This window comes from Budorcas taxicolor, chromosome 13, assembly GCF_023091745.1.
Source record: "Budorcas taxicolor isolate Tak-1 chromosome 13, Takin1.1, whole genome shotgun sequence".
NCBI lineage: Eukaryota > Metazoa > Chordata > Mammalia > Artiodactyla > Bovidae > Budorcas > Budorcas taxicolor.
In genome coordinates, this window is record NC_068922.1 from 39976229 (window position 1) to 39995594 (window position 19366).

The 19366-nt window shown below is 46.5% G+C and overlaps 1 protein-coding gene across 5 annotated transcripts in view; it reads right to left on the reverse strand.

Annotated features, from left to right (window-relative positions):
- The window catches only part of RALGAPA2 (Ral GTPase activating protein catalytic subunit alpha 2), a 270985-nt gene that overhangs the window by 240698 nt on the left and 10921 nt on the right, over positions 1 to 19366 (reverse strand). For all 5 annotated transcript variants that reach the window (XM_052650406.1, XM_052650407.1, XM_052650409.1 and 2 more), the window contains exons 2-3: positions 5955 to 6065; positions 3433 to 3485 (exon numbers count right to left, since the gene is read on the reverse strand). In XM_052650406.1, coding sequence (XP_052506366.1) covers positions 3433 to 3485; positions 5955 to 6065 — 164 coding nt within the window. The remainder of the gene's footprint in view (positions 1 to 3432; positions 3486 to 5954; positions 6066 to 19366) is intronic.

Consider the following 19366-nt stretch of genomic DNA (forward strand, 5'->3'; position numbering starts at 1 on the left):
GAGGCTGGAGACGGAGACAACATAAACAAAAACAGAAGCGGCGCAGGTTCATTTTTCACTCGTGTTTATGGTGCCAGATGAAGGTTTATGAAGCTGTGAATAAGGTATATTTGTTCTCTTACATGAGCAACGAACCCCCTGCAGATGGTAATGTATGGGAAGTAACACCCTCCTTAATTTAAACTTTCTGAGCACAAGGAGGTGTTGAAACCAGCCCCCCACCCTGAAAGGGTGCAAGGCTACAGGCTCTGATGAGCTTTCCTGTTGTGGGGCAGGGAGAGCAAATGTTAATTGTCATTTCCATGCTTCAGGGATGCAGGGAAACCAGCAAGGACTTAAAACACAGCCAGAGAGGAAGCAGGAGGGAAGTAAATGCCGAATCCAAGGAGGACCCACGGACACCTTCACGTTCTAGATCTCGTGCCCACCCCAACGTGGGTGTGAGAAACTGAGCCTGGGATGCCAGCAAGGAACCAGGACCCCAAACAAGCACATTCTCAGACCCCAAGCAAAAGCAAAAACAAACACTTTGAGGAGGAAAAAAACAAATTAAATATGCATCCCATGAATTCTGATCTCAAACTGGTATCACCAAACATACAAGAGAAGAAGCTACTGCGAGATTGAAGAAATAACCAATAGTTTTTGACAACCAAAGACAGATTTCAGATAGGAGAATGATCAGATACAGCGTCAAATCTTCCATGTTAACTGTTTCAGAAAGTAAAAGATGTCTAATAATGAACAAGGATCAAGAGACAATCAAATGCAACCAGCCACATAGGAATACCAAACCAAAAGAAGTTAAAACATGAAAAGAAAAAAAAAAAAAAAAAGCAAAAACACACAGAGGGACTTCTCTGGTGGTCCACTGGTTAAGACTCTGAGCTTCCAATGCAGGGAATGTGGGTTTGATCTCTGGGTAAGTTCCAGGATACTGTGCCGTGAGGTCAAAATTGGTTATAAAGCTATGGAGACAACTGGCAACATCAACAGTGAAACTGGCCCAGGAACTGCTAATGGATGTGCAGGACAGTGCTGATTCAAGAAGTTTTGCAAAGAAGACAAGAGCCTTGAAGATGGAGAACATAGTGGCCAGCCATTGGAAGTTGACAGAGACCAACTGAGAGCCATCATGGAAGCTGATCCTGGTCCAACTATACGAGAAGTTGCCCAGGAACTCAACATCGACTGTTCTGTGGTCACTTGGTATTTGAAGCAAACTGAAAAGGTGAAAAAGCTCAATAAGTGGGTGCCTCATGAGCTGCCCACAAATCAAAAAAAACTGTCATTTTGAAGTGTCATCATCGCTTATTCTGTGCAACAACAATGAACAGTTTCTCAATCAGATTATGACAGTGAATTTTATACAACTGACGACCAGCTCAGCAGCTGGATGGAAAAGAAGCTCCAAAGCTCTCCCCAAAGCCAAACTTGCACCAAAAAAGGGGTCACAGTCACTGTTGGGTGGTCTGATCTACTACAGCTTTCTGAATCCCGGCAAAACCATTACATCTGAGAAGTATGCTCAGCAAATTGATGAGATGCACTGAAAACTGCAAGGCCTATAGTGGGCAACAGTCCACAGAAAGGGCCCAATTCTTCAAGACAACACTCGACCGCATGTCACACAACCAACGCTTCAGAAGTTGAATGAATTGGGCTACAAAGTTTTGCCATATTCACCTGACCTCTCTCACCAACTGACCACCACTTCTTTAAGCATCTCAACAATTTTTTTCAGGGAAAACACTTCCACAACTAGCAGGATGCAGAAAATGCTTTCCAAGAGTTTGTTGAATCCTGAAGCACAGATTTTTATGCTACAGGAATAAACAAACTTACTGCTTGTTGGCAAAAATGTGTTGACTGTAATTGTTCCTATTTTGATTAATAAGGATGTGTTTGAACCTAGTTATAATGATTTAAAACTCTGGGTTTAAATCCGCAATTACTTTTGCACCAACCTTAACACTACAACTACTTCCCCTAATAATAAGTAACGATTTGGAGATAATGAAGATTAATCCAAAGCAGATAAAACTGAAGGGATTATGAACCTTAAATGAAGGGCTGGGCCATAAGTTTTAAAACTGGGGATAAGACCAAGTTTTTTGAATTCTTAGAAAAATAAGCAATTAACCAAATCAGAATTTTTTTTAAAAAATCTGAATAATCATAAAGTAATCTGCAAGGAGATAAAACCAGAGCCAGGATGGAGTCAGGGAGGAGGTACACTGCAGTTTCTGGACCTTAAACTTAGTGGCAAGGTGGGGGTGCACGGGGAGGTGGCGATGGTAGGTGTGGCAAACCTGTGAGCTTTATCCTCATGTTTTACCTCTGTGTGGTGGGTTCTTTAGCAAATGCATTAACCTTCTACATAAATAATGTAAATTAACAAAAAAGTTCAACCGGCAATGGTCAGTAGAAACCTGTTTAAATGACGGACATAATTAAAGCTCCTGTTAAAAACAGCTTCTCTGCGCCAGCTTCATTCACAGCCAGGGTAACCACAGGAAACACAGCCAACCACCACAAAACATGCCCTGAATCAATGTCTGGGACTCTGAGGAAGGAGCATTGCCCTCGGAGGAGATGGGTGACCAGTGACGGACTGCCAGCCGGGAACCCGTACCAGGCTGGAGGTTTCTGCATCTGTTTTATTCCACGAACCCAAACAGCCTTCCCTCTCGGCCTTCAGCCAGCTCTGGCCCCTTCAGCCAGCTGGGCAGCAAATACATATACAACTTTCCTCAACAGTCACGAAGCTGGTCTCCCACCAAGCTCAGCACACGTCTTTTCAAAACATGAATCATTTCTAGATAACTAACAATTAACGTTCAGAACCTATAATCTGGTTCCAGTGTAGTTCTCAAGGTATCAGTAATCTGATCGCTTGTCTAATACATCTAGACAAGAAAGACCTTACTCTTAATAGATCAAAAGCCACTGCCATTGTTCCACTTCTGGAGAGAACATATGATCAACACTCGTGAACACGGAGACACATAGGTGGCAACCTCAAAAGCAGTCAGGGAAATATATGTTAACAACAGTGAGTTTTTACATGTCAATTCGCATATATTAAAAAGAAAAAAATTATCTCCAGAGTTGGTTGGGGAAATTTACGTAAGACTTACATGGAAGTTTACATATAGATTTATACAACCTTTTTGAAGAGCAATTTGGCAATATCAACATTTAAAATGTACAAACATCCCCATCTAATAACTACCTATCTAGATCCCCACACAGGAAAAATTCTCCCACAAGGGGGAAAAAAAAAAATCACAAGAACATTCTTAGCACCTTGTTTGTAAAAGGATACACATGCCCATCATTTTTACTTGTCTTCAAGTAACATTAAAAAGATCTAAAATACCATGTTTTTGACGAGAATCTTAAAAGCTAAATGAATTAATAAAAACTTACTTCAAAAAGAAAGAGAATGGAGTCCAGCTCCTCCCTTTGTGACTTATTATTCCCTGGAATAGGTAAAAAAAGAATTCATTATTTTGACAATGTGCCAATTTTAAGATATTAAAAATTAGGTTAAAATTACATTGCTGACCCTGGATCTGAACCCCCACAGCTCTGTGAAGTGGCTGTCACTCATTCACTCAACAAACTCTGAGGATGGCCTCTGTGTCAGGGATTCTTCTGGTACCTGAGGGCACATGAGTTCACAGGTGTGAACCCCTGCCCTGGGGAGGCTTACATTCTAGCAGCAGAAGGCTCTCCAGAAATGAGTGAGGAAACCAAGAAGCAGATGGGAATGCCCCAAAGGGCAGTTTGGGGTTGACTAGGGAAGTCGGGGACACCCTGCTGATAAGGGGATACCTGAGCAAAGACCTCAAAGAGGTGAGGGAGCAGCCACAGGGAGACCCAGGGTACGGAAATGGGGAGTGGCTGTGTTTCAGGCGGAGGGACTGGACAGTGCAGAGTCCCCGTGGGGGAGCGGTCTGCATGGGGAGGATACCACGAGGAGGCCCTTATGTCTGGAGCGAGGCGGGGAGTCATGGGGGTGAGGCGGGCGGGCAGGCAGGGCGTGAGGGGACCAGGAGGCCACTGGAGGGTCTGCAGTGTGGAGCTCATGACTGACAGACGCTGTAAAGCAACCCTCCGGCTGGTCTTTCCCAGAGATTTTGGCGGGGATGGGGTGGGGTGGGGTAGGGTGGACAGCGTGGCAGGGAGGCCAGTTCTGAGGTGGCATTGGTAACCCAGGTGAGGACAACGGGAGGAGGCCAGGAGGAGAGATCAGGAGGAGAAGCCAGGGGGACAGGCCGGTGATTCTGGATACGTTTTGAAGGCAGAATCAACGACACAGGTTTTGGCCGAATAACTGGAGGGCTGAAGGGATCACAAGATGATTTTGTTATTCCTAGCAACCATTTTCCTTTCTTCTTTTGTTTTGGTATCTTCCTCCCCTGGGCTCCAGTCAACACATAGACTGTACTAAAAGCAAGAAACTGTAAAGCCTCTCCCTCTTTTCATCGGTCCTTCGTCGTGACTCTCTGCAGGAGACAGAAGGCAACAGAGCGGCAGAGTCTTCTCCTCATCAAGAAGGATCTATTTCTCTCCAGCCCCAGAATCTGAGAGGCCACGTGACCTGCTCCAACCACGGTGACGACAGCAGATGTGAGGTGAGCTCAAAAAGCCGTACTCGCCAGCAGGTCATGGAGCCCTGAGGCCACCGGTGCAGGAGCCCAAGGAACCCTGCCAGCTGGGCAAGAGGGCCCACGTGAAGGAGCATTAAGGCGCCCTGGGCAGCAGCTTGACAATCAGGACATGTGTGAATGAGGCCACTCGCCACTGGCCAGTCAGAGGCAGGAGCCAGCCCAAACCAGAGGAACTGCCCAACAGATTCAGAAAAATCACAAACTAAATGACTAGCGGCTGTTTGAAGGCACTCAGTGTTGGGATGGTTTGCTGTGCAGTTTGTTCCGCAGCACAAACTGACTGATGGTCTTGAACCACCAAATTTTCCTAAAGGATAGAGGGAGGAAAGGGAGAACAGGGATGGAGGAAGGGCTTTTTAAAAAATGAGGTTTGTAGATTATAATGTTGTTTCCTTAGATACCAGGTTTTAATTTTTTTTCTTTGCTATTTTAATTGAATATATTATCACACTACTATGAAGTAGAACAGAGCTGGGAGGCAAGATAAAAATCACACCATTCCATATTTGAGATATCTACCAATTGGGCAGAAAAGAATTTAAGTTCAAGATGTGTGCCAATTTATAAATCACGAGGGGGAAAAGGTAAGAAATTCATTTAAAAAGAACAGGTGCTGGCATTCTGGGCCCAGGTGCACGTGTGCCCTGACGTAACAGAGGCTGGAGCAGTATCCCCTGAAGGGCCTAAGTGGCAGCTGTGTGGCCTCCTTGCTCCTCTCTAAGGCCTCTTCTTTCCATGTGACCCTGTCTCAGCCCACTGCACCCCACCCCCAACCTCTGGAATGGAACTCACACTTCCTGTGGTTTCCCTTTTATTTTTGTAGGTATATATCTGTGTGTATGTACAGAGTCTTAGCTGCAGCACGCAGGCTCTTTAGTTGCAATATGCAAACTGTTAGTTGCAGCATGTGCGTTCTAGTTCCGTGCTGCTGCTGCTAAGTCGCTACCTGAGCAGGGATCAAATCCAGGCCCCCGGCATTGCGAGTGCAGAGTCTTAGCCACTGGGGCAACCAGGGAAGTCCCCTTCTGTGGATCTCTTGTCTTTCTACTTTCCCCTTGGCTGTTTGTTGTTCAGTTAACGCCTGTACGAGAGAAAGTTCAAGGGAAAGACGCAACCGCTGTGAGTTCACAGCTCTGCTAAGTGTTTGGAAAGAGAGGAAGCTTAAAGGCATGTAACTTGTAGCACGTGACACACAACCTCCAAGAACTTCCTGTATTTTTATTTAAAAAAAAAAAACAGAACTTTATATATAAAAAAAATTGTAGAAATTCTTACCTTTTAATTTCAAACTATTTTCCAGTGTTATAAAATTTTCATAGAAGATGAAATATATTTGAGAATAGTTGGTCTCAAAAAACTGCTTAAGATCGCTGGCATCCACATTGTCTGAAAAGAAAAAGTTCCCATTTACAACCATAAACTTACATGATCATCAGCATTCACGAACAATCTTTTCAGAAACAAAGGAACGCAAAAACCAGTCATGTCCCCTTATAAGACAAAAAAACGCAGTAAAGTAAAGTACATTTCTGTCCACTTCTTTCTCCACCTAAGGGGAGCTCTGAGATGACCTGGGGCACGTTCCCTCCCTCACCCCCAGACCTCAAGGTCACAGCCAAGGTCACAACCGCTATAGAGCAGCTGGAAGGCCAGGGGTTAGTGAGGGTCCTGGCAAGGACAAGATGATTTCCAGTCGGGGTGGGGAAATAAAAGGTGAGATGGTTTAGACTCAAACCATAAAGGATGGAGGCTTCCAGGTGGCGCTAGAGGTAAAGAACCCACCCGCCAATGCATGAGACATTAAGAGACTCAGGTCAATCCTTGGGTCAGGAAGATCCCCTACAGTAGGAAATGGCAACCCACTCCAGCATTCTTGCCTGGAGAATCCCATGGACAGAGGATCCTGGCAGGCTACAGTCCATGGGGTGGCAGAGTCAGACACAACTGAGTGACTTAGCACACGTAAAGAAGGATGAGTCTAACTCTGCCTGGAGCGCCCAAAGGCCCAGTCTCTCCTCCCTCCCTCCAGCTCCCACATCAGGCCCTCCCAACCTGCCCACATCCACCTGGGCCACTGGTCACTGCAACCCTCCAGCTTCTACGTGACCCACCTGGCCCCTGCATGGACACAGTGGGTCCTGTGTTCCTAGCATCATTCCATCCATGTGTCTCCCATGTGTTTAATGTTGATAAACCAGTGCTGCAGGTAGATCGACTGGATGTGCAAGGAATTCAGCCCAGAAATATGTCCCCGCCACCCCACCCTGGCCCCTGCAGGGGCCAAGCCAACAATACAGCCAGCGTCCCTTTTGGCTCAGGTCAGAAAAGTCACCCACTGTCAACACACCTCTGCACAGGTTCCTCAGAAAACAAGGTTGTTTGTGCCTTTCCAGCAGTGTCCTGACAAGGTGTTAGCTCTTTGGGCATTCTTAAAATTCGACAAGATTACTCAAGCGGAAAAAAAAAATGTTGCTATTCAATCTATAACAGAGTCGGATCAGCTTTGGGGTCTTAAGTCTGTGAATATGTGAAAACACATCCACTGCCACTTCTGCATTCTATAAAGTTAACATTCACACTGCTGAATCTAAAGAGCTGTTTCCCTCTGATAACTACATAGCGCCTTTCATGGAAAAATCTGAACTGGTTCTTTGAAACAATGTACCTAAAGTTGGAAATATCATAGGAACGGCCAAGTTCATATTCCCTTTCTTGTCCGAAAATCACAGGGAGCACAGAGCAGTGCAAGTTGCCGGTAACTAACAAGTTTACCTGCGTGCCAGCAAGTAATGACACCAGGATCCTTAATCCACACGAGCATTACCGTTCTCATGAGTGACACAGCCTTGCTGTGGAGTTCTCCAGTGCCTTCCTCGAGTGTGCCAGTTCCAAGGGCTTTGTTCAACGTTTACTCCAACACCAACTGCTCAGAGGGCCTCTGAACCCTCCCCAGCCCCCAGGCCAGGTCAGGCCTCTGCTTTACAGCCCACCACCCTTCTTCCTCCTGGTCACAGACTGTGTCACACTGCACTCCATTTCCTGGTGCAACCCCGGGCTCAATTCTGACGGAATGATCTGTCTCCTCTATTAGAGACACCGCCCACCTCACAGACCCCCAGGTGGTCTCAGCAGGGGACACAAACATTTAGCTCAATATTTTCTTGAATGCACTAAATGAGACAAACAGCCTCTAATACACAATCACGGGGCAGTGACCACAACGTGTAAGCCATCAGATCTCATGCCAACACGAAAGAGGCGGCCTGACCCTTGGGTTATCAGGACGGAAACGTCACCCCTCTGCGGAGGTCCCTCCCGCTCTGCAGCCTCAGCTCTCACGGTCCACTGCCGGCTCCAGGGAGAGTCCAGAGGTTTCTCCCCTCACCTTCTGCTCTTTCCGCAGCTGCTTGAGTGGAAACTCAATCCCCATCCTGGTTCCCAGCCCGCCTCCAGGGTGCTGGGTCCTCCACCATCCCACTGGGCACTGTGCCCCCATACCTACCCAGGGGTCCCTGCCTCCCTGCTTCCCCTCCGCGGTCCCCTCTCCACGCTGCAGTCAACAGGATAACGGAATAAACCAAATCAGTAGCACTGAAAATAAAATCCAAACCCTTTACCACTACTCCATAGCCTTTCCTCTGCTCCAGGGCAAGTCTACCCAACACCACACTCTCCATGCTGCCCTGCACTCTGGCCGCCGCAGCTTCTTTCCATCTCCCGAGCCTCCCACACGTGTTCCCCACCCCCGATCTTCGTCCAGCTCATTCCTTCCCATCCTTCAGAGCTAAGGCCGTGCTCAACCTCTGCAGCGAAACCTCAGGGGTCCCTGTGGGCCACGGGTCACCCGCCTTCTCTGGCATGGAGTCTGGTGGGCGGCTAGCCGTGAGTGGACCAAAGCCACAAGACGCACAGAGAAGTTGTGGGCCACCAAGATTCCATCTTCCCTGGGTTCCCCTGGTCCTTCAGAAACATGCCAGGGTCAGTGACCTGAGCACAGCGGCTCCTTGTCAAAGCTGAGGGCCTCACGCAGATAGGAACACCCTTCAGAAGCCAGAGCCCAGGCACCTCCTCCCTACCACTCCCTGCCTGTTCTGTTGATGAGGGGCGGCCGGATGGAGCTTGACATCCTCACAAGACACTGTGATGCCCTCAAGGTCACTCCGCACACAGCGAAACCAACAGCATAACATCTGTAACTACGCACTTTGTTTACCCCGGTGAGGACTCCTCGGAGGTCCAGGAGTCCCCCTCACTTGATCCCTCCCCATGGCACACCTCATCAGTCAAGACTCTTTCATTCCTTTCTTCCCTTATTCCACTCCACTAGGATGGAAGCCTCAGGCAGGCAGGAATGCCATCCGCCTGGGATTTGGTTACCACTGTATTCCCAGACCCAGGAACAGAGCGGGGTGCCCGACAGGTACTCAACATGTATTTGTCCAATGAACAAGATAATTGACACCACATCTTTTTTTAATCTCTAGTCTTCAAAATTTAGAATGATTGATTCCCTTAGCTGTCTTATTCTTTTTATAAAACACAAGACTCATGAGATGACTATTTAGAAAGCACAGCTCTTGGAGAAGGTGGCCTCAGGCATGGGGAGTTAGTGCCCAGTAGCAGGGCACACAGAGAGGATCACAGAGCTGCCTTTTGTTTTTTTAATAATTTTTAAAATTTATTTGGCTGTACCAGGTCTTAGCTGGGGCACACAGGAACCTCAGTTGTGGCATGTGGGATTTAGTTCCCTGACCAGGGAGTCAATCCGGGTCCCCTGCACTGGGAGAGCAGACTCTTAGCCACTGGACCACCAGGACAGTCTGCTTTTTAACTTCAAGATGCATAGATATTATAATAAGAGGACTGTTCAGGAAATAAAGAATGACCATAAACTTCCTTTAGAAAGATGCTCTTCACCTGCTCATTCAAACACGACTGGGCCCCTCCCCCTGCAAACTAGGCCTGTGCCAAGTGCTAGGAAATTTGAACAGAATAAGGTGCAGGGGCCCCCAGAAACAGGGACACAATCAAGTAACGGAAATGACGGGACCAAAATCCAGGCTGGGCCTCAAAGCAGGGAGTGAAGGCCAAATGGGAAGGTTGGAACTACTAATAATACTGTATATTTACTCTTTAAAAGACACTTTCATGGATATACTATATTTGACCTTAACCACCCTAACCCTGTGCTTGCTCCTTGGAAGAAAAGCTACAACAAACCTAGACAGCATAGTAAAAATCAGACATCACTTTGCCAACAAAAGTCCATATAATCAAAGCTATGGTTTTTCCAGTAGTCATATATGGATGTAAGAGTTGGATCATAAAGAAGGCTGAGCATCGAAGAATTGATCCTTTTGAACTGCAGGTGCTGGAGAAGACTCTTGAGAGTCCCCCAGACAGCAAGGAGATCAAACCAGCCAATCCTAAAGGAAATCAACCCTGAATATTCATTGGAAGGACTGATGCTGAAGCTGAAGCCCCAATACTCTGGCCACCTGATACAAAGAGTCGACTCATTGGGAAAACACTCTGATGCTGAGAAAGATTGAGGGCAGGAGGAAAAGAGGGAGACAGAGGATGAGATGGTAGGATGGCATCATCAACTCAAGGGACCAGAGTTTGAGCAAACCCTAGGAGATGGTAAAGGACAGGGAAGCCTGGCATGCTGCAGTCCATGGGGTCACAAAGGGTGGGACACCACTTAGTGACTGAACAACAACAACAACCCCATGAGGGAGATGAGGGAGGTGTGGTCAAGCAAAAAAAAAAAAAACCTTTCAGATTCAGGATCGTCTGTAACCTGCCCAAGGTACCAGGCCAGTCAGAAATGTGGGGAAGACTCCCATCTGGGGCTCCAGCCCGAACATGAGCTGCACAAAAGCCTCAGACACACGTGGGAATAAGTCAAACCCAGAAATCGGATCAGGAACATAGAGAAATGTCATCTCCTTGGGGAAGGGCTATGCAGGGGAACAGATGGAGAGAAGCAGGAGGGAGAGAAGACCCTAAGACTTGCGGGGAGAGCGTGGGCCTGAGAATGGGCACCGCTTGGCTCCCCGGGAGGGACCTTAGCAACCTTCCCACCGCCTTGTGGGGCCAGTAAGGAAGCGGGAAAGAGGGGAAGTCCTGGTATGTCCAACACGGACACTAGCATGTGGCCTTGTTGACCTCACAAAGCCCAGGCAAGTGCATTCACACTGACCACAGAGGAGCAACCAGCAGACAGCTTCACAGAGCTGGGGGTCATTCCGGGATTTGTAAAGAAACCTCCTTTAATTTCTCATTCTCCTTGACCACCATCCAACAGCCAATGAACGGTGTCTATTATATTCCCATTATATCTGAAAAAATAATCTGTATTCCACACCAAAAGCTACCCTCCCCTGTCCAGCTAAGCCTCCTGCTGACAGTTATTTCCCTACATTTAGCTGGAAGACAGTAGCAAAGCTGGAGTGCAAAAACCTTCGGAGCAGGCCGCCTGGTTTCATGTACAAAAGCCACAGGACCTGGACAAGTTATTTAAACACGCTGTTCCTCAAATTCCTCACCTGAGAAATGGGGGCCAACAATAGTTCCTGTGTGATAAAATGAACACAGACAGGTAAGGTGCCTCTAAACGCAGAGTCAGCATTATTTAAATAAATGTTAGTTGTCTTACAATTACCTAGCTCCAGGCAAAGGCCACCGAACTAGCCAGGAACAACCCAGCTACATCTGTGAAGTCATAAAACTCAATGACTCATGAAACTCAACCACTTAATGAGAACTTTGATAAGGGACAGCACTTCATCCCAGTTCAGCAGCAGACGCTCCAAAGCCAGGGGGGCTGTCCCTCTACTTCCTCCTACATATGGTCCTTTTCAGTAGCAATCCTACTTCTTTTAGGATCTGATCACTATAACCCAGATCACTAAAACCAGCTTCAGCACACCCGGAAGTACCAAGGGAAGAGGGAACACTCTTCTCAGACTCAGGGGCCCTGGTGGACGCTGTCAAAGAGGGAGTACGGGCTCAGAACAGCTCCTCCCAAGTAGGGAGTGACCCCCGATCCTCCAGCCCTCCCTCCCCCACCCGCCCCAGGGCTCAGAGCCACCCCAGCGCTGCCCACATGGCTGCGTGTGGATGCAGATGGTGTCATTCACTCACATTCCCTAGATGCTGGCACCCAAATACGATGCTCAACATCACACACTGGTGAGAGGGAAGGGGACTGAGTAAAAAACTCAGGGTGGATGTGGCGACTTCATAAAACATAATTCAGGAACAATGAGAACAAGTCAGACACGAGACAGAAAACACCGACCGGGATGAACATCGTGAGTAATGTGCCCTTACATAGGGCTAATGAGAGCCTAGTGGTTTCAGCCTTTTCACAGCTGCCTAGGTCTCCATCCTCCCTCCCTCTCTCTCTAAAAAATGCCACAAATTATTCCCGCGCTCCACCCACACCTTTAGAAAACTCCCACCCACACTGATTCGGGCTGAGCACCCGACCTGCTGTGGACCACCAGTCATCAGGAGTCTGATTCAGCAGTGGCTGCAGAGCCTCAGGTAGTATCTGGTCCAGGGAGGTTGCGGTACACATATACACAGTACTATAGATAAAATGGATAACTAAGAAGGACTTACTATATAGCATGGGGAACTCTACTCAATATTCTGTTAATGACCTACATGGGAAGAATCTAAAAAGAGTAGATACATACATATAACTGATTCACTTTGCTGTACACCCAAAACTCACACAACATTGCAAATCAATTAAGATTTAAACAAAAAAGAAATGAGAAAACTGGAGCAGAGCAACCTGCAGCCAGGGCAGAACCATGCAGCAATGCAGACAGGTGAGGGAATAAAACAGGCACTTGCTGCCGTAAGGTCTCTAAGCCTGAGATTTGGGATGGGTTGTCTTGGTTGTTATAGAAACGTTGATGGTGAAAGAAAAAGAAACTCACTACCAAGAAGTGTCACAGGCTGTGGTGAGCCCATGAAGAGCCGCCCCCAAGGACCACACACTGTCTCCTTGTCCAAGAATGAAAAGCAGAAAAAATGGGTTCAGATAACAGGGGTTCCCCCATGATACAAACCACCTTCCACAGAAAAGTTTCGGCAACACTAGCACAGTCTGGGCAGGCAGGGACGCCCTCTCCTGACACCAGCTGGGAGAGTTTAGAACCTCCTGAGTGTGCAGGACCATGCCAAGGGCAGGTAACCGACCTGGAACTCACCTAGGGAGGACACAAAGTCCTCATAATGAAGTCTTTTCAAGACTCAGGAGGGAATCAGTTATAAGAGAGCAGGCCTGCCGACTGTGCTTCAGCGGTAACTCAACACTTTTCCCATCATCATTACCATCTAAGAGAAATTCACATCTGAAAATGCAGCTATGTATATGCAGACCTAAAAAAATGTCCTTGGACTGATTATATGCAAATACAAAACCCTTGTGTGCACAGAGATGCTCAGGTACACAGCAGGTGGAGGGCTTCAGTCCCAGGGGCTGCACAAGCTACCTCCCACTGCCCCTCGCACACTCTCCGGAAGATTTTAGGGTCTGGCTCACTGTCTTTGTCCCCACATTCAGCGCTGATCTCCACACTCACACAGGTGATGCCCCACTTCATGTCTCCACGGAGGATATCCTCTACTCCCTCTGCCGCCCCGGCACCCTTCCAACCTCCATCCCTTACCACTCCTGCTCGCTCCTTCTGAAACCCTAATTCCGACAGCTCTTCAACCTGCCTGGGCCCTTGAAGCTAATGACCCCACCACCCTGATCAATAATCCCTCTGAAGTCTTCACTTCTTTGTTGATCCAATTTGGCTTCCACAGTCCATCCTTATTTTTTGAATTTTTATTGGAGTATAGTTGCTTTGCAATGTTGTGTTAGTTTCCACTGTACCGCAAAGTGAGTCGGCTCTACGTAAACAAATATCCCCCCCCCCTTTTTTTTTAAGATTTCCTCTCCATTTAGGTCACCACAGAGCATCCACTGTCCATCTTTTTAATCACCCCACCCTTCCCAATCATACGCATTCAATAAAACCCCAGTCTCAGTTTCACCCTTAATTCAACTGAAAGTATTTATTTGTGCACAGCCATGTGACAGATACCAAATACTTGTTAAAGTACTGAGTATATGTGAAAGAAGGCTTCCCAGGTGGCTCACTGGTAAAGAATCCACCTGCCAAGGCAGGACGCTCAGGTTCAATCCCTGGGTTGGGAGGGGCATGGAAACCCCACTCCCTGGAGGAGGGGCATGGCAACCCACTCCAGTATTCTTGCCTAGAGAATCCTATGGACAGAGGAGCCTGGCGGGCTACAGTCCACGGGGTCGCAAAGAGTCGGACACGACTGAAGCAACTTAGCACACATGCACATACATGAAAGAATGGTTTGTACATGTATAACAAAACAAGCACTTTAAACCCACCCACTCAAGCACCCCCCGCAAGGGGCTCCACACCGCTCACCCAGTTCTCAGATGTCTCAGGGCCAACAGCTGTTGTGCTAGTAACCCAGTGCCCAAGCACCACGAGCCAAGCCCAGCAGAAGGAAGAGCCTAGAACACAGACGTAACACTGATACTTCTGGAAGCACGCAGGGACCTAAACTACATATTCCTCTTTGCAGAAATTGAAACGAAAACTCAAACTCTCACTTTCGCTCTGCTGATGGTTTTGTTATTATGACACATTATTATAGCTATGTTGGGCTGTTTTAAATTTTTAAGAAATTTCCCCTGAAAACAGACATATATTCAAATTTGTATCATAATGGACTATTTCCATAGATCTTCTCAGTAGAATTTAAACTGAAAGCTAGAGTGGCCTGGAGCAGGCACTCCGGTTTTCCCTCTGGCCCCCCACGTCCAGTCAAGCCCATGGCAGACCCTTGTCTTCCTAACAGACCCATTTGTTCAGGGACCATCCACCCCACAAAACTGTGTACTCTTGGGGCAGGGGTGGGTGACCCGATGCTGCGGAGTCGATTACAGTGGGAACAGCCCCCCTTGCCCCCCACCAACCATGAGTTTAGGCTCAAGCCTGTGACCCTACAAGCACTGGGAAGAATTCTGGTGGAGATGCCAGGAAAGGGTCACGGTTCATAAAGGGACACAAAGCGCAAGTGCTTCTCTGGACGTTCTGTCCGGGCGCGATGCCTGAGCTGCACTTTGCCACTCAGAGGACAGACCTGCCACATGGAGGAGGACACTAGGAAGGGCAGAGCAGGGAGGGGGAGCCTGTGGACGGTCACATCGCTGAGCCGCCGTGCCAGCTGGCTTGCGGTCACATGCTTTGGGGCCGATTTTTAAAGGAGAAAAAAAATTCTTCTTCGTTTATGCTTACACTTGGGTTTTCTGTTGCCTGTATCCAAAAACATCTTTGCAGATTCTGACAGTAGAAACAAATCCTAGTATAACTGAAAGGTTGTAAAAGCTATATTCACCCACTTCATTTCCTAAGGTGTCTTATTTTCATTTCTTTATACCTATATGGTAAGATAGATGAAGAAAGCAAAATTCTAGAGGTCGAAAAGATGTTAAAACTCCGTTACTCTAGATTGATAGTCCCCATGTAAAAGTGATTCTGATAAAGATATATTCCATGTACCTAGAGCTAAAGTTTTTAAAAGTAGAGTTATTTTTAAACATTTCTGACACATCTCTCTCAAATGCAGGCTTCTAAAACTTTATTATTAACAGATATCAAGTGCCAACACAATAAAACAAAATATATACACCAATGAACTCTAATGTTTAAACCTAATGTGTTTTATATACACTCATTTTTTATGAAGTATAGTTGATATACAATAAGTTACAGGTGTACAATATAGTGATTCACAATTTTTAAAGACTATACTTCATGTTTATTATAAAATATTGGCACATTCCCTGTGCTGTACAATATATCCTTCTAGTTTAATTTATACATAATAGTTTATACATTTTCATATATCTCTTCTTTTGTAGGAAGCAAGTTTCATCTGATTTTTTTAAGGCAACGCATAACTGTTTCTACTTTTCTCTTTCTTTAAAATCAGAATATAGTTTCTTTACAATGTTGTGTTAGCTTCTGCTGTACAGCAAAGTGTTATCAGCTATACGTATACATACAACCCCTCTTTCTCGCATTTCCTTCCCATTTAGGTCACCACAGAATATTCAGTTGAGTTCCCTGACTATATAGTAGGTTCTCATTAGTTATCTATTTTATACATAATAATGCGCTACACTTTTCTTGATATGAATTGGCCTATATTACAGTCAGATTCACTCAGGAGGGAAAGAGTCAGAGATAAAAATAAATAAAATGGGAGCTAAATGGGAACAGCTCCAGCTCACTTCTAACAACTAAGGAGGCAGAAGAGAGGTGATGAGGGCAGAGAGAGGCATCTTACTTATGTCAAACAATCATTATTAATAAGCATAATAATGGCTTACAAAAGGGATTTGTATATATTAACTCAAACCTCCATCAGCCCTGGGAAGTAGGCAGGGGAGGGTCAGCGGGGTCAGGTCCCCACCAGGACTGGAACCCAGGCAGGCAGTCCAGCTCTCCTTCACTGCTTACCTGAGTGAGCCTAACATTAACAGAAAATGATGGAGGAAGTGCAGGGAAGTACACCTGGAAACACCACTTTTTTGAAGTACATAAGAGAGAATTGGTAGAAAGCCTGGAAGCAAATAGTTACTAAACTCCAAAGAGAACCCAGAAGCTGGTATATTTAGGACACCAGAGCCAGCTTGCAAGGGGAATGACCTTCACTCCAAGACAGGTTAAAAGGGTGGCCTTTCTGTGAAATTAATTCAGCAGAGACTGAGACAGCCTTTCGCAGGGGGTTCTCTTTACTTCCAGAAACTCGCCCCGCCGTCCTCTGCCCCATCATCAGCCAGGATACTGTCAGGCCTGTCTCTCGTCCCTCGTATGAGAAACCAAAGGCAGCCACCCTTCTCCCACCAGCCTGGGTCTGCTGACAGCAGAGAGCTCCTGGACTCCCAACCTGAAATGGGTGGTGGGTAATTTGCTGTGTGAGTCCCATGGGACAGAACAGGGCCATGTAAGTATCAGGTAAGTCTTCACTTACTGATATGAAAAATGTCCAAGGCATGTCAGATCAGAAACAGAGTGTCAGCCCGTGCATAATGACTACTCGTGTAAACCTGCGTTTCTGTGTGCAGGCGCAACACATAGAGATCACATATCAGCAACAGCAAGCACAAAAACACGCCTACCAAAATTTTAACACTGGTTATCCGGGGACTGAAGAATGTGAAGAGCTTTTTCACACTTAAATGATTTTTTGCTTATTCACGTAAGTCAAATGAGTATGTAAGATTTTACAACCAGAAAAAAACTACAAAACTATTACTCATTTCAGAAACAAACAAAAAAGCTGCCAGAGTGTTTCAGAGATTTTTTTTCAACGTCTGATTATTTATCGTAAAAAAGAAAAGCACAGCAGACATGATATCGACCATAATTTCCTCCAAATGGGTCTGACTCTTCAAGCCTGAAGAACATTCAAGACCCAAGCAATACAGAAAAGTAGTATCTTTACCAGGACGAAACTGCACTAAAAACAGAAAATAATTTCACCTTTCTCTGCCCAACGTTGTGAATAGACCTCTTCTGTAAGAACAGATAAACTTTTTGTACATAAATGCCTAGTGATGATTCAGGTCTAGAGGACTTTTCTGCTGTCTTTAGGGAAAGCTGCTTCTCTTATCGTCATTCACCTCAAAGGGCTGAAAAATGATACAGTCGGGCAGGAGGAAATGATCTCTGTCCAGCCTTTTGATAGCTTGTGCTGCACAGGAACAAACAATGGTGTGACGCCCCTGAATGCAAAAAGGTGATGAGATCTCCAATCACAGTCAGACTCACTTGGATGGGATAGCCTCAGCACACGTTAACTTTTGCTCAATCCATGGCTCATCACCAACTGTGGAGCAGATTCCCCTTCGATTCAGCAGCAACACCAGGTCGTAGAAACCACATATCTCTTCAATTATCACTGAGCTGAAGACCAAGACTCCCTCAGGCCTTTCCACTAAGAAACACAACCTAGAGGGAGTTCCCTGGTGGCCTAGTGGTTAAGATGTGGGCTTCCGCTCCTGTGGGCCTGGGTTCGATCCCTGCTCAGGGAACTAGGATCTTGTAAGCTATGCAGCATGGCCAAAACAAAACTTTTTTTAATGGCTCAAGTTTTTTAAAAAAGAAAAACTAACACAACCTAGAGCACAAACAGGGTCCTAATTTAGCAGGTACATGACACCCAGTCCATCTGCTGCCTTTCACCACCATTCATGAGATAAATTAACACTGCATTGACCCATCAATGTTTTCCTGTGTTCATTCATTTCCAGCCACTGGTTAGTCTCCGTTTCTTGTCCATATCGGGGCACTTCCTAAGGTACCTACTCTCTGACTCTTCCAAGAATTCAGGGTGATATAGCAAGTGCATTCCACGCTGTCACAAGCTCGGGCTGCTGTGTGGTCCAATCTCATGGCCCAGGGCAGTCAAGCATTCCTGCCTCACTGGCCACGGTGGTCCCGGCCCATCTCTTCATCATGACCCACTGCTACGGCAAGGAAGGACCGGCCACATGTGCTGGACGTGGCTCCCTCCAGGTAAAGAATCTGCCTGCAATGCAAGAGACGCAGGTCGATCCCTGGGTCGGGAAGATCCCCTGGAGAAGGAAATAGGAACCCACTCCTGTCTTCTTGCCTGGGAAATTCCATGGACAGAGGAACCTGGTGGGCCACAATCCATGGGGTCACAAAGAGTCGGACATGACTGAACAACTGAACAACAATAACATTCCCCTGGGGACCCAGGAATGGGTCTGTTCGCACACACAGAAGGAGAGAGGTTTCTTTCAGGAGAACTTAATTCATGGTCTCAACTCATTTTTTGGCCATGCCAGACAGTATGCTGGATCTTAGTTCCACGGCCAGGGATTGAACCTGTGCCCCTGCAGCAGAAGCATGGAGTCTTTACCACCCATCTGCCAGGGCAGTCCCATGAATTATTACTTTATTGATGGGAACTTCTGGCTAGTGAAAACAATCTCTGTCTGGGACAAGAAAGCTCTTAGAAATGTTTCTGAACATCCGTATCGATGGCTGTTCCTCTCCCACAGACTCAGATCTGGGTACGTGGAAATTGCATTTTTGGTTTTTCTGAATGCAAGCTCAGGCATGCCCAGGGCTGGGTATAATGCCTGGCACATGGCTGGTGCTGGATAAAAAATAACACGGGATTCTGGAGCCAGCTGCCTGGGTTCAATCCTGATGCTACCATTCACTAGCTGGGCAATGTTGGGCAATGTTCTTAATTTCTCTGGGTTTTATCAGGAAGACAGAGATAATGATATTCCCCACCCCACAGGGTAGAGAATTAAAAGTACATGTAAAGTATTTCTGGTGGTCCTTGGCACAGAAAAGTGCCAATTAAATGCTACTTGTTATTATTACAAATATGGAAGCATGTCACCAAAAGGAATCAAGATGTACAAAAAGCTGTTAGTGTTCTTAGTGTTATTTAGCATCAGTATCATTTAGTGAGTGAGACCAGGCAGAACACAGAGGAGCAGAATATAAAACCAAAGGCTACAAATGCCAATGGAAGACACAAAGAGCTGTGGGAATTCTGAGGAAAGAGCATTTCAGGGAAGA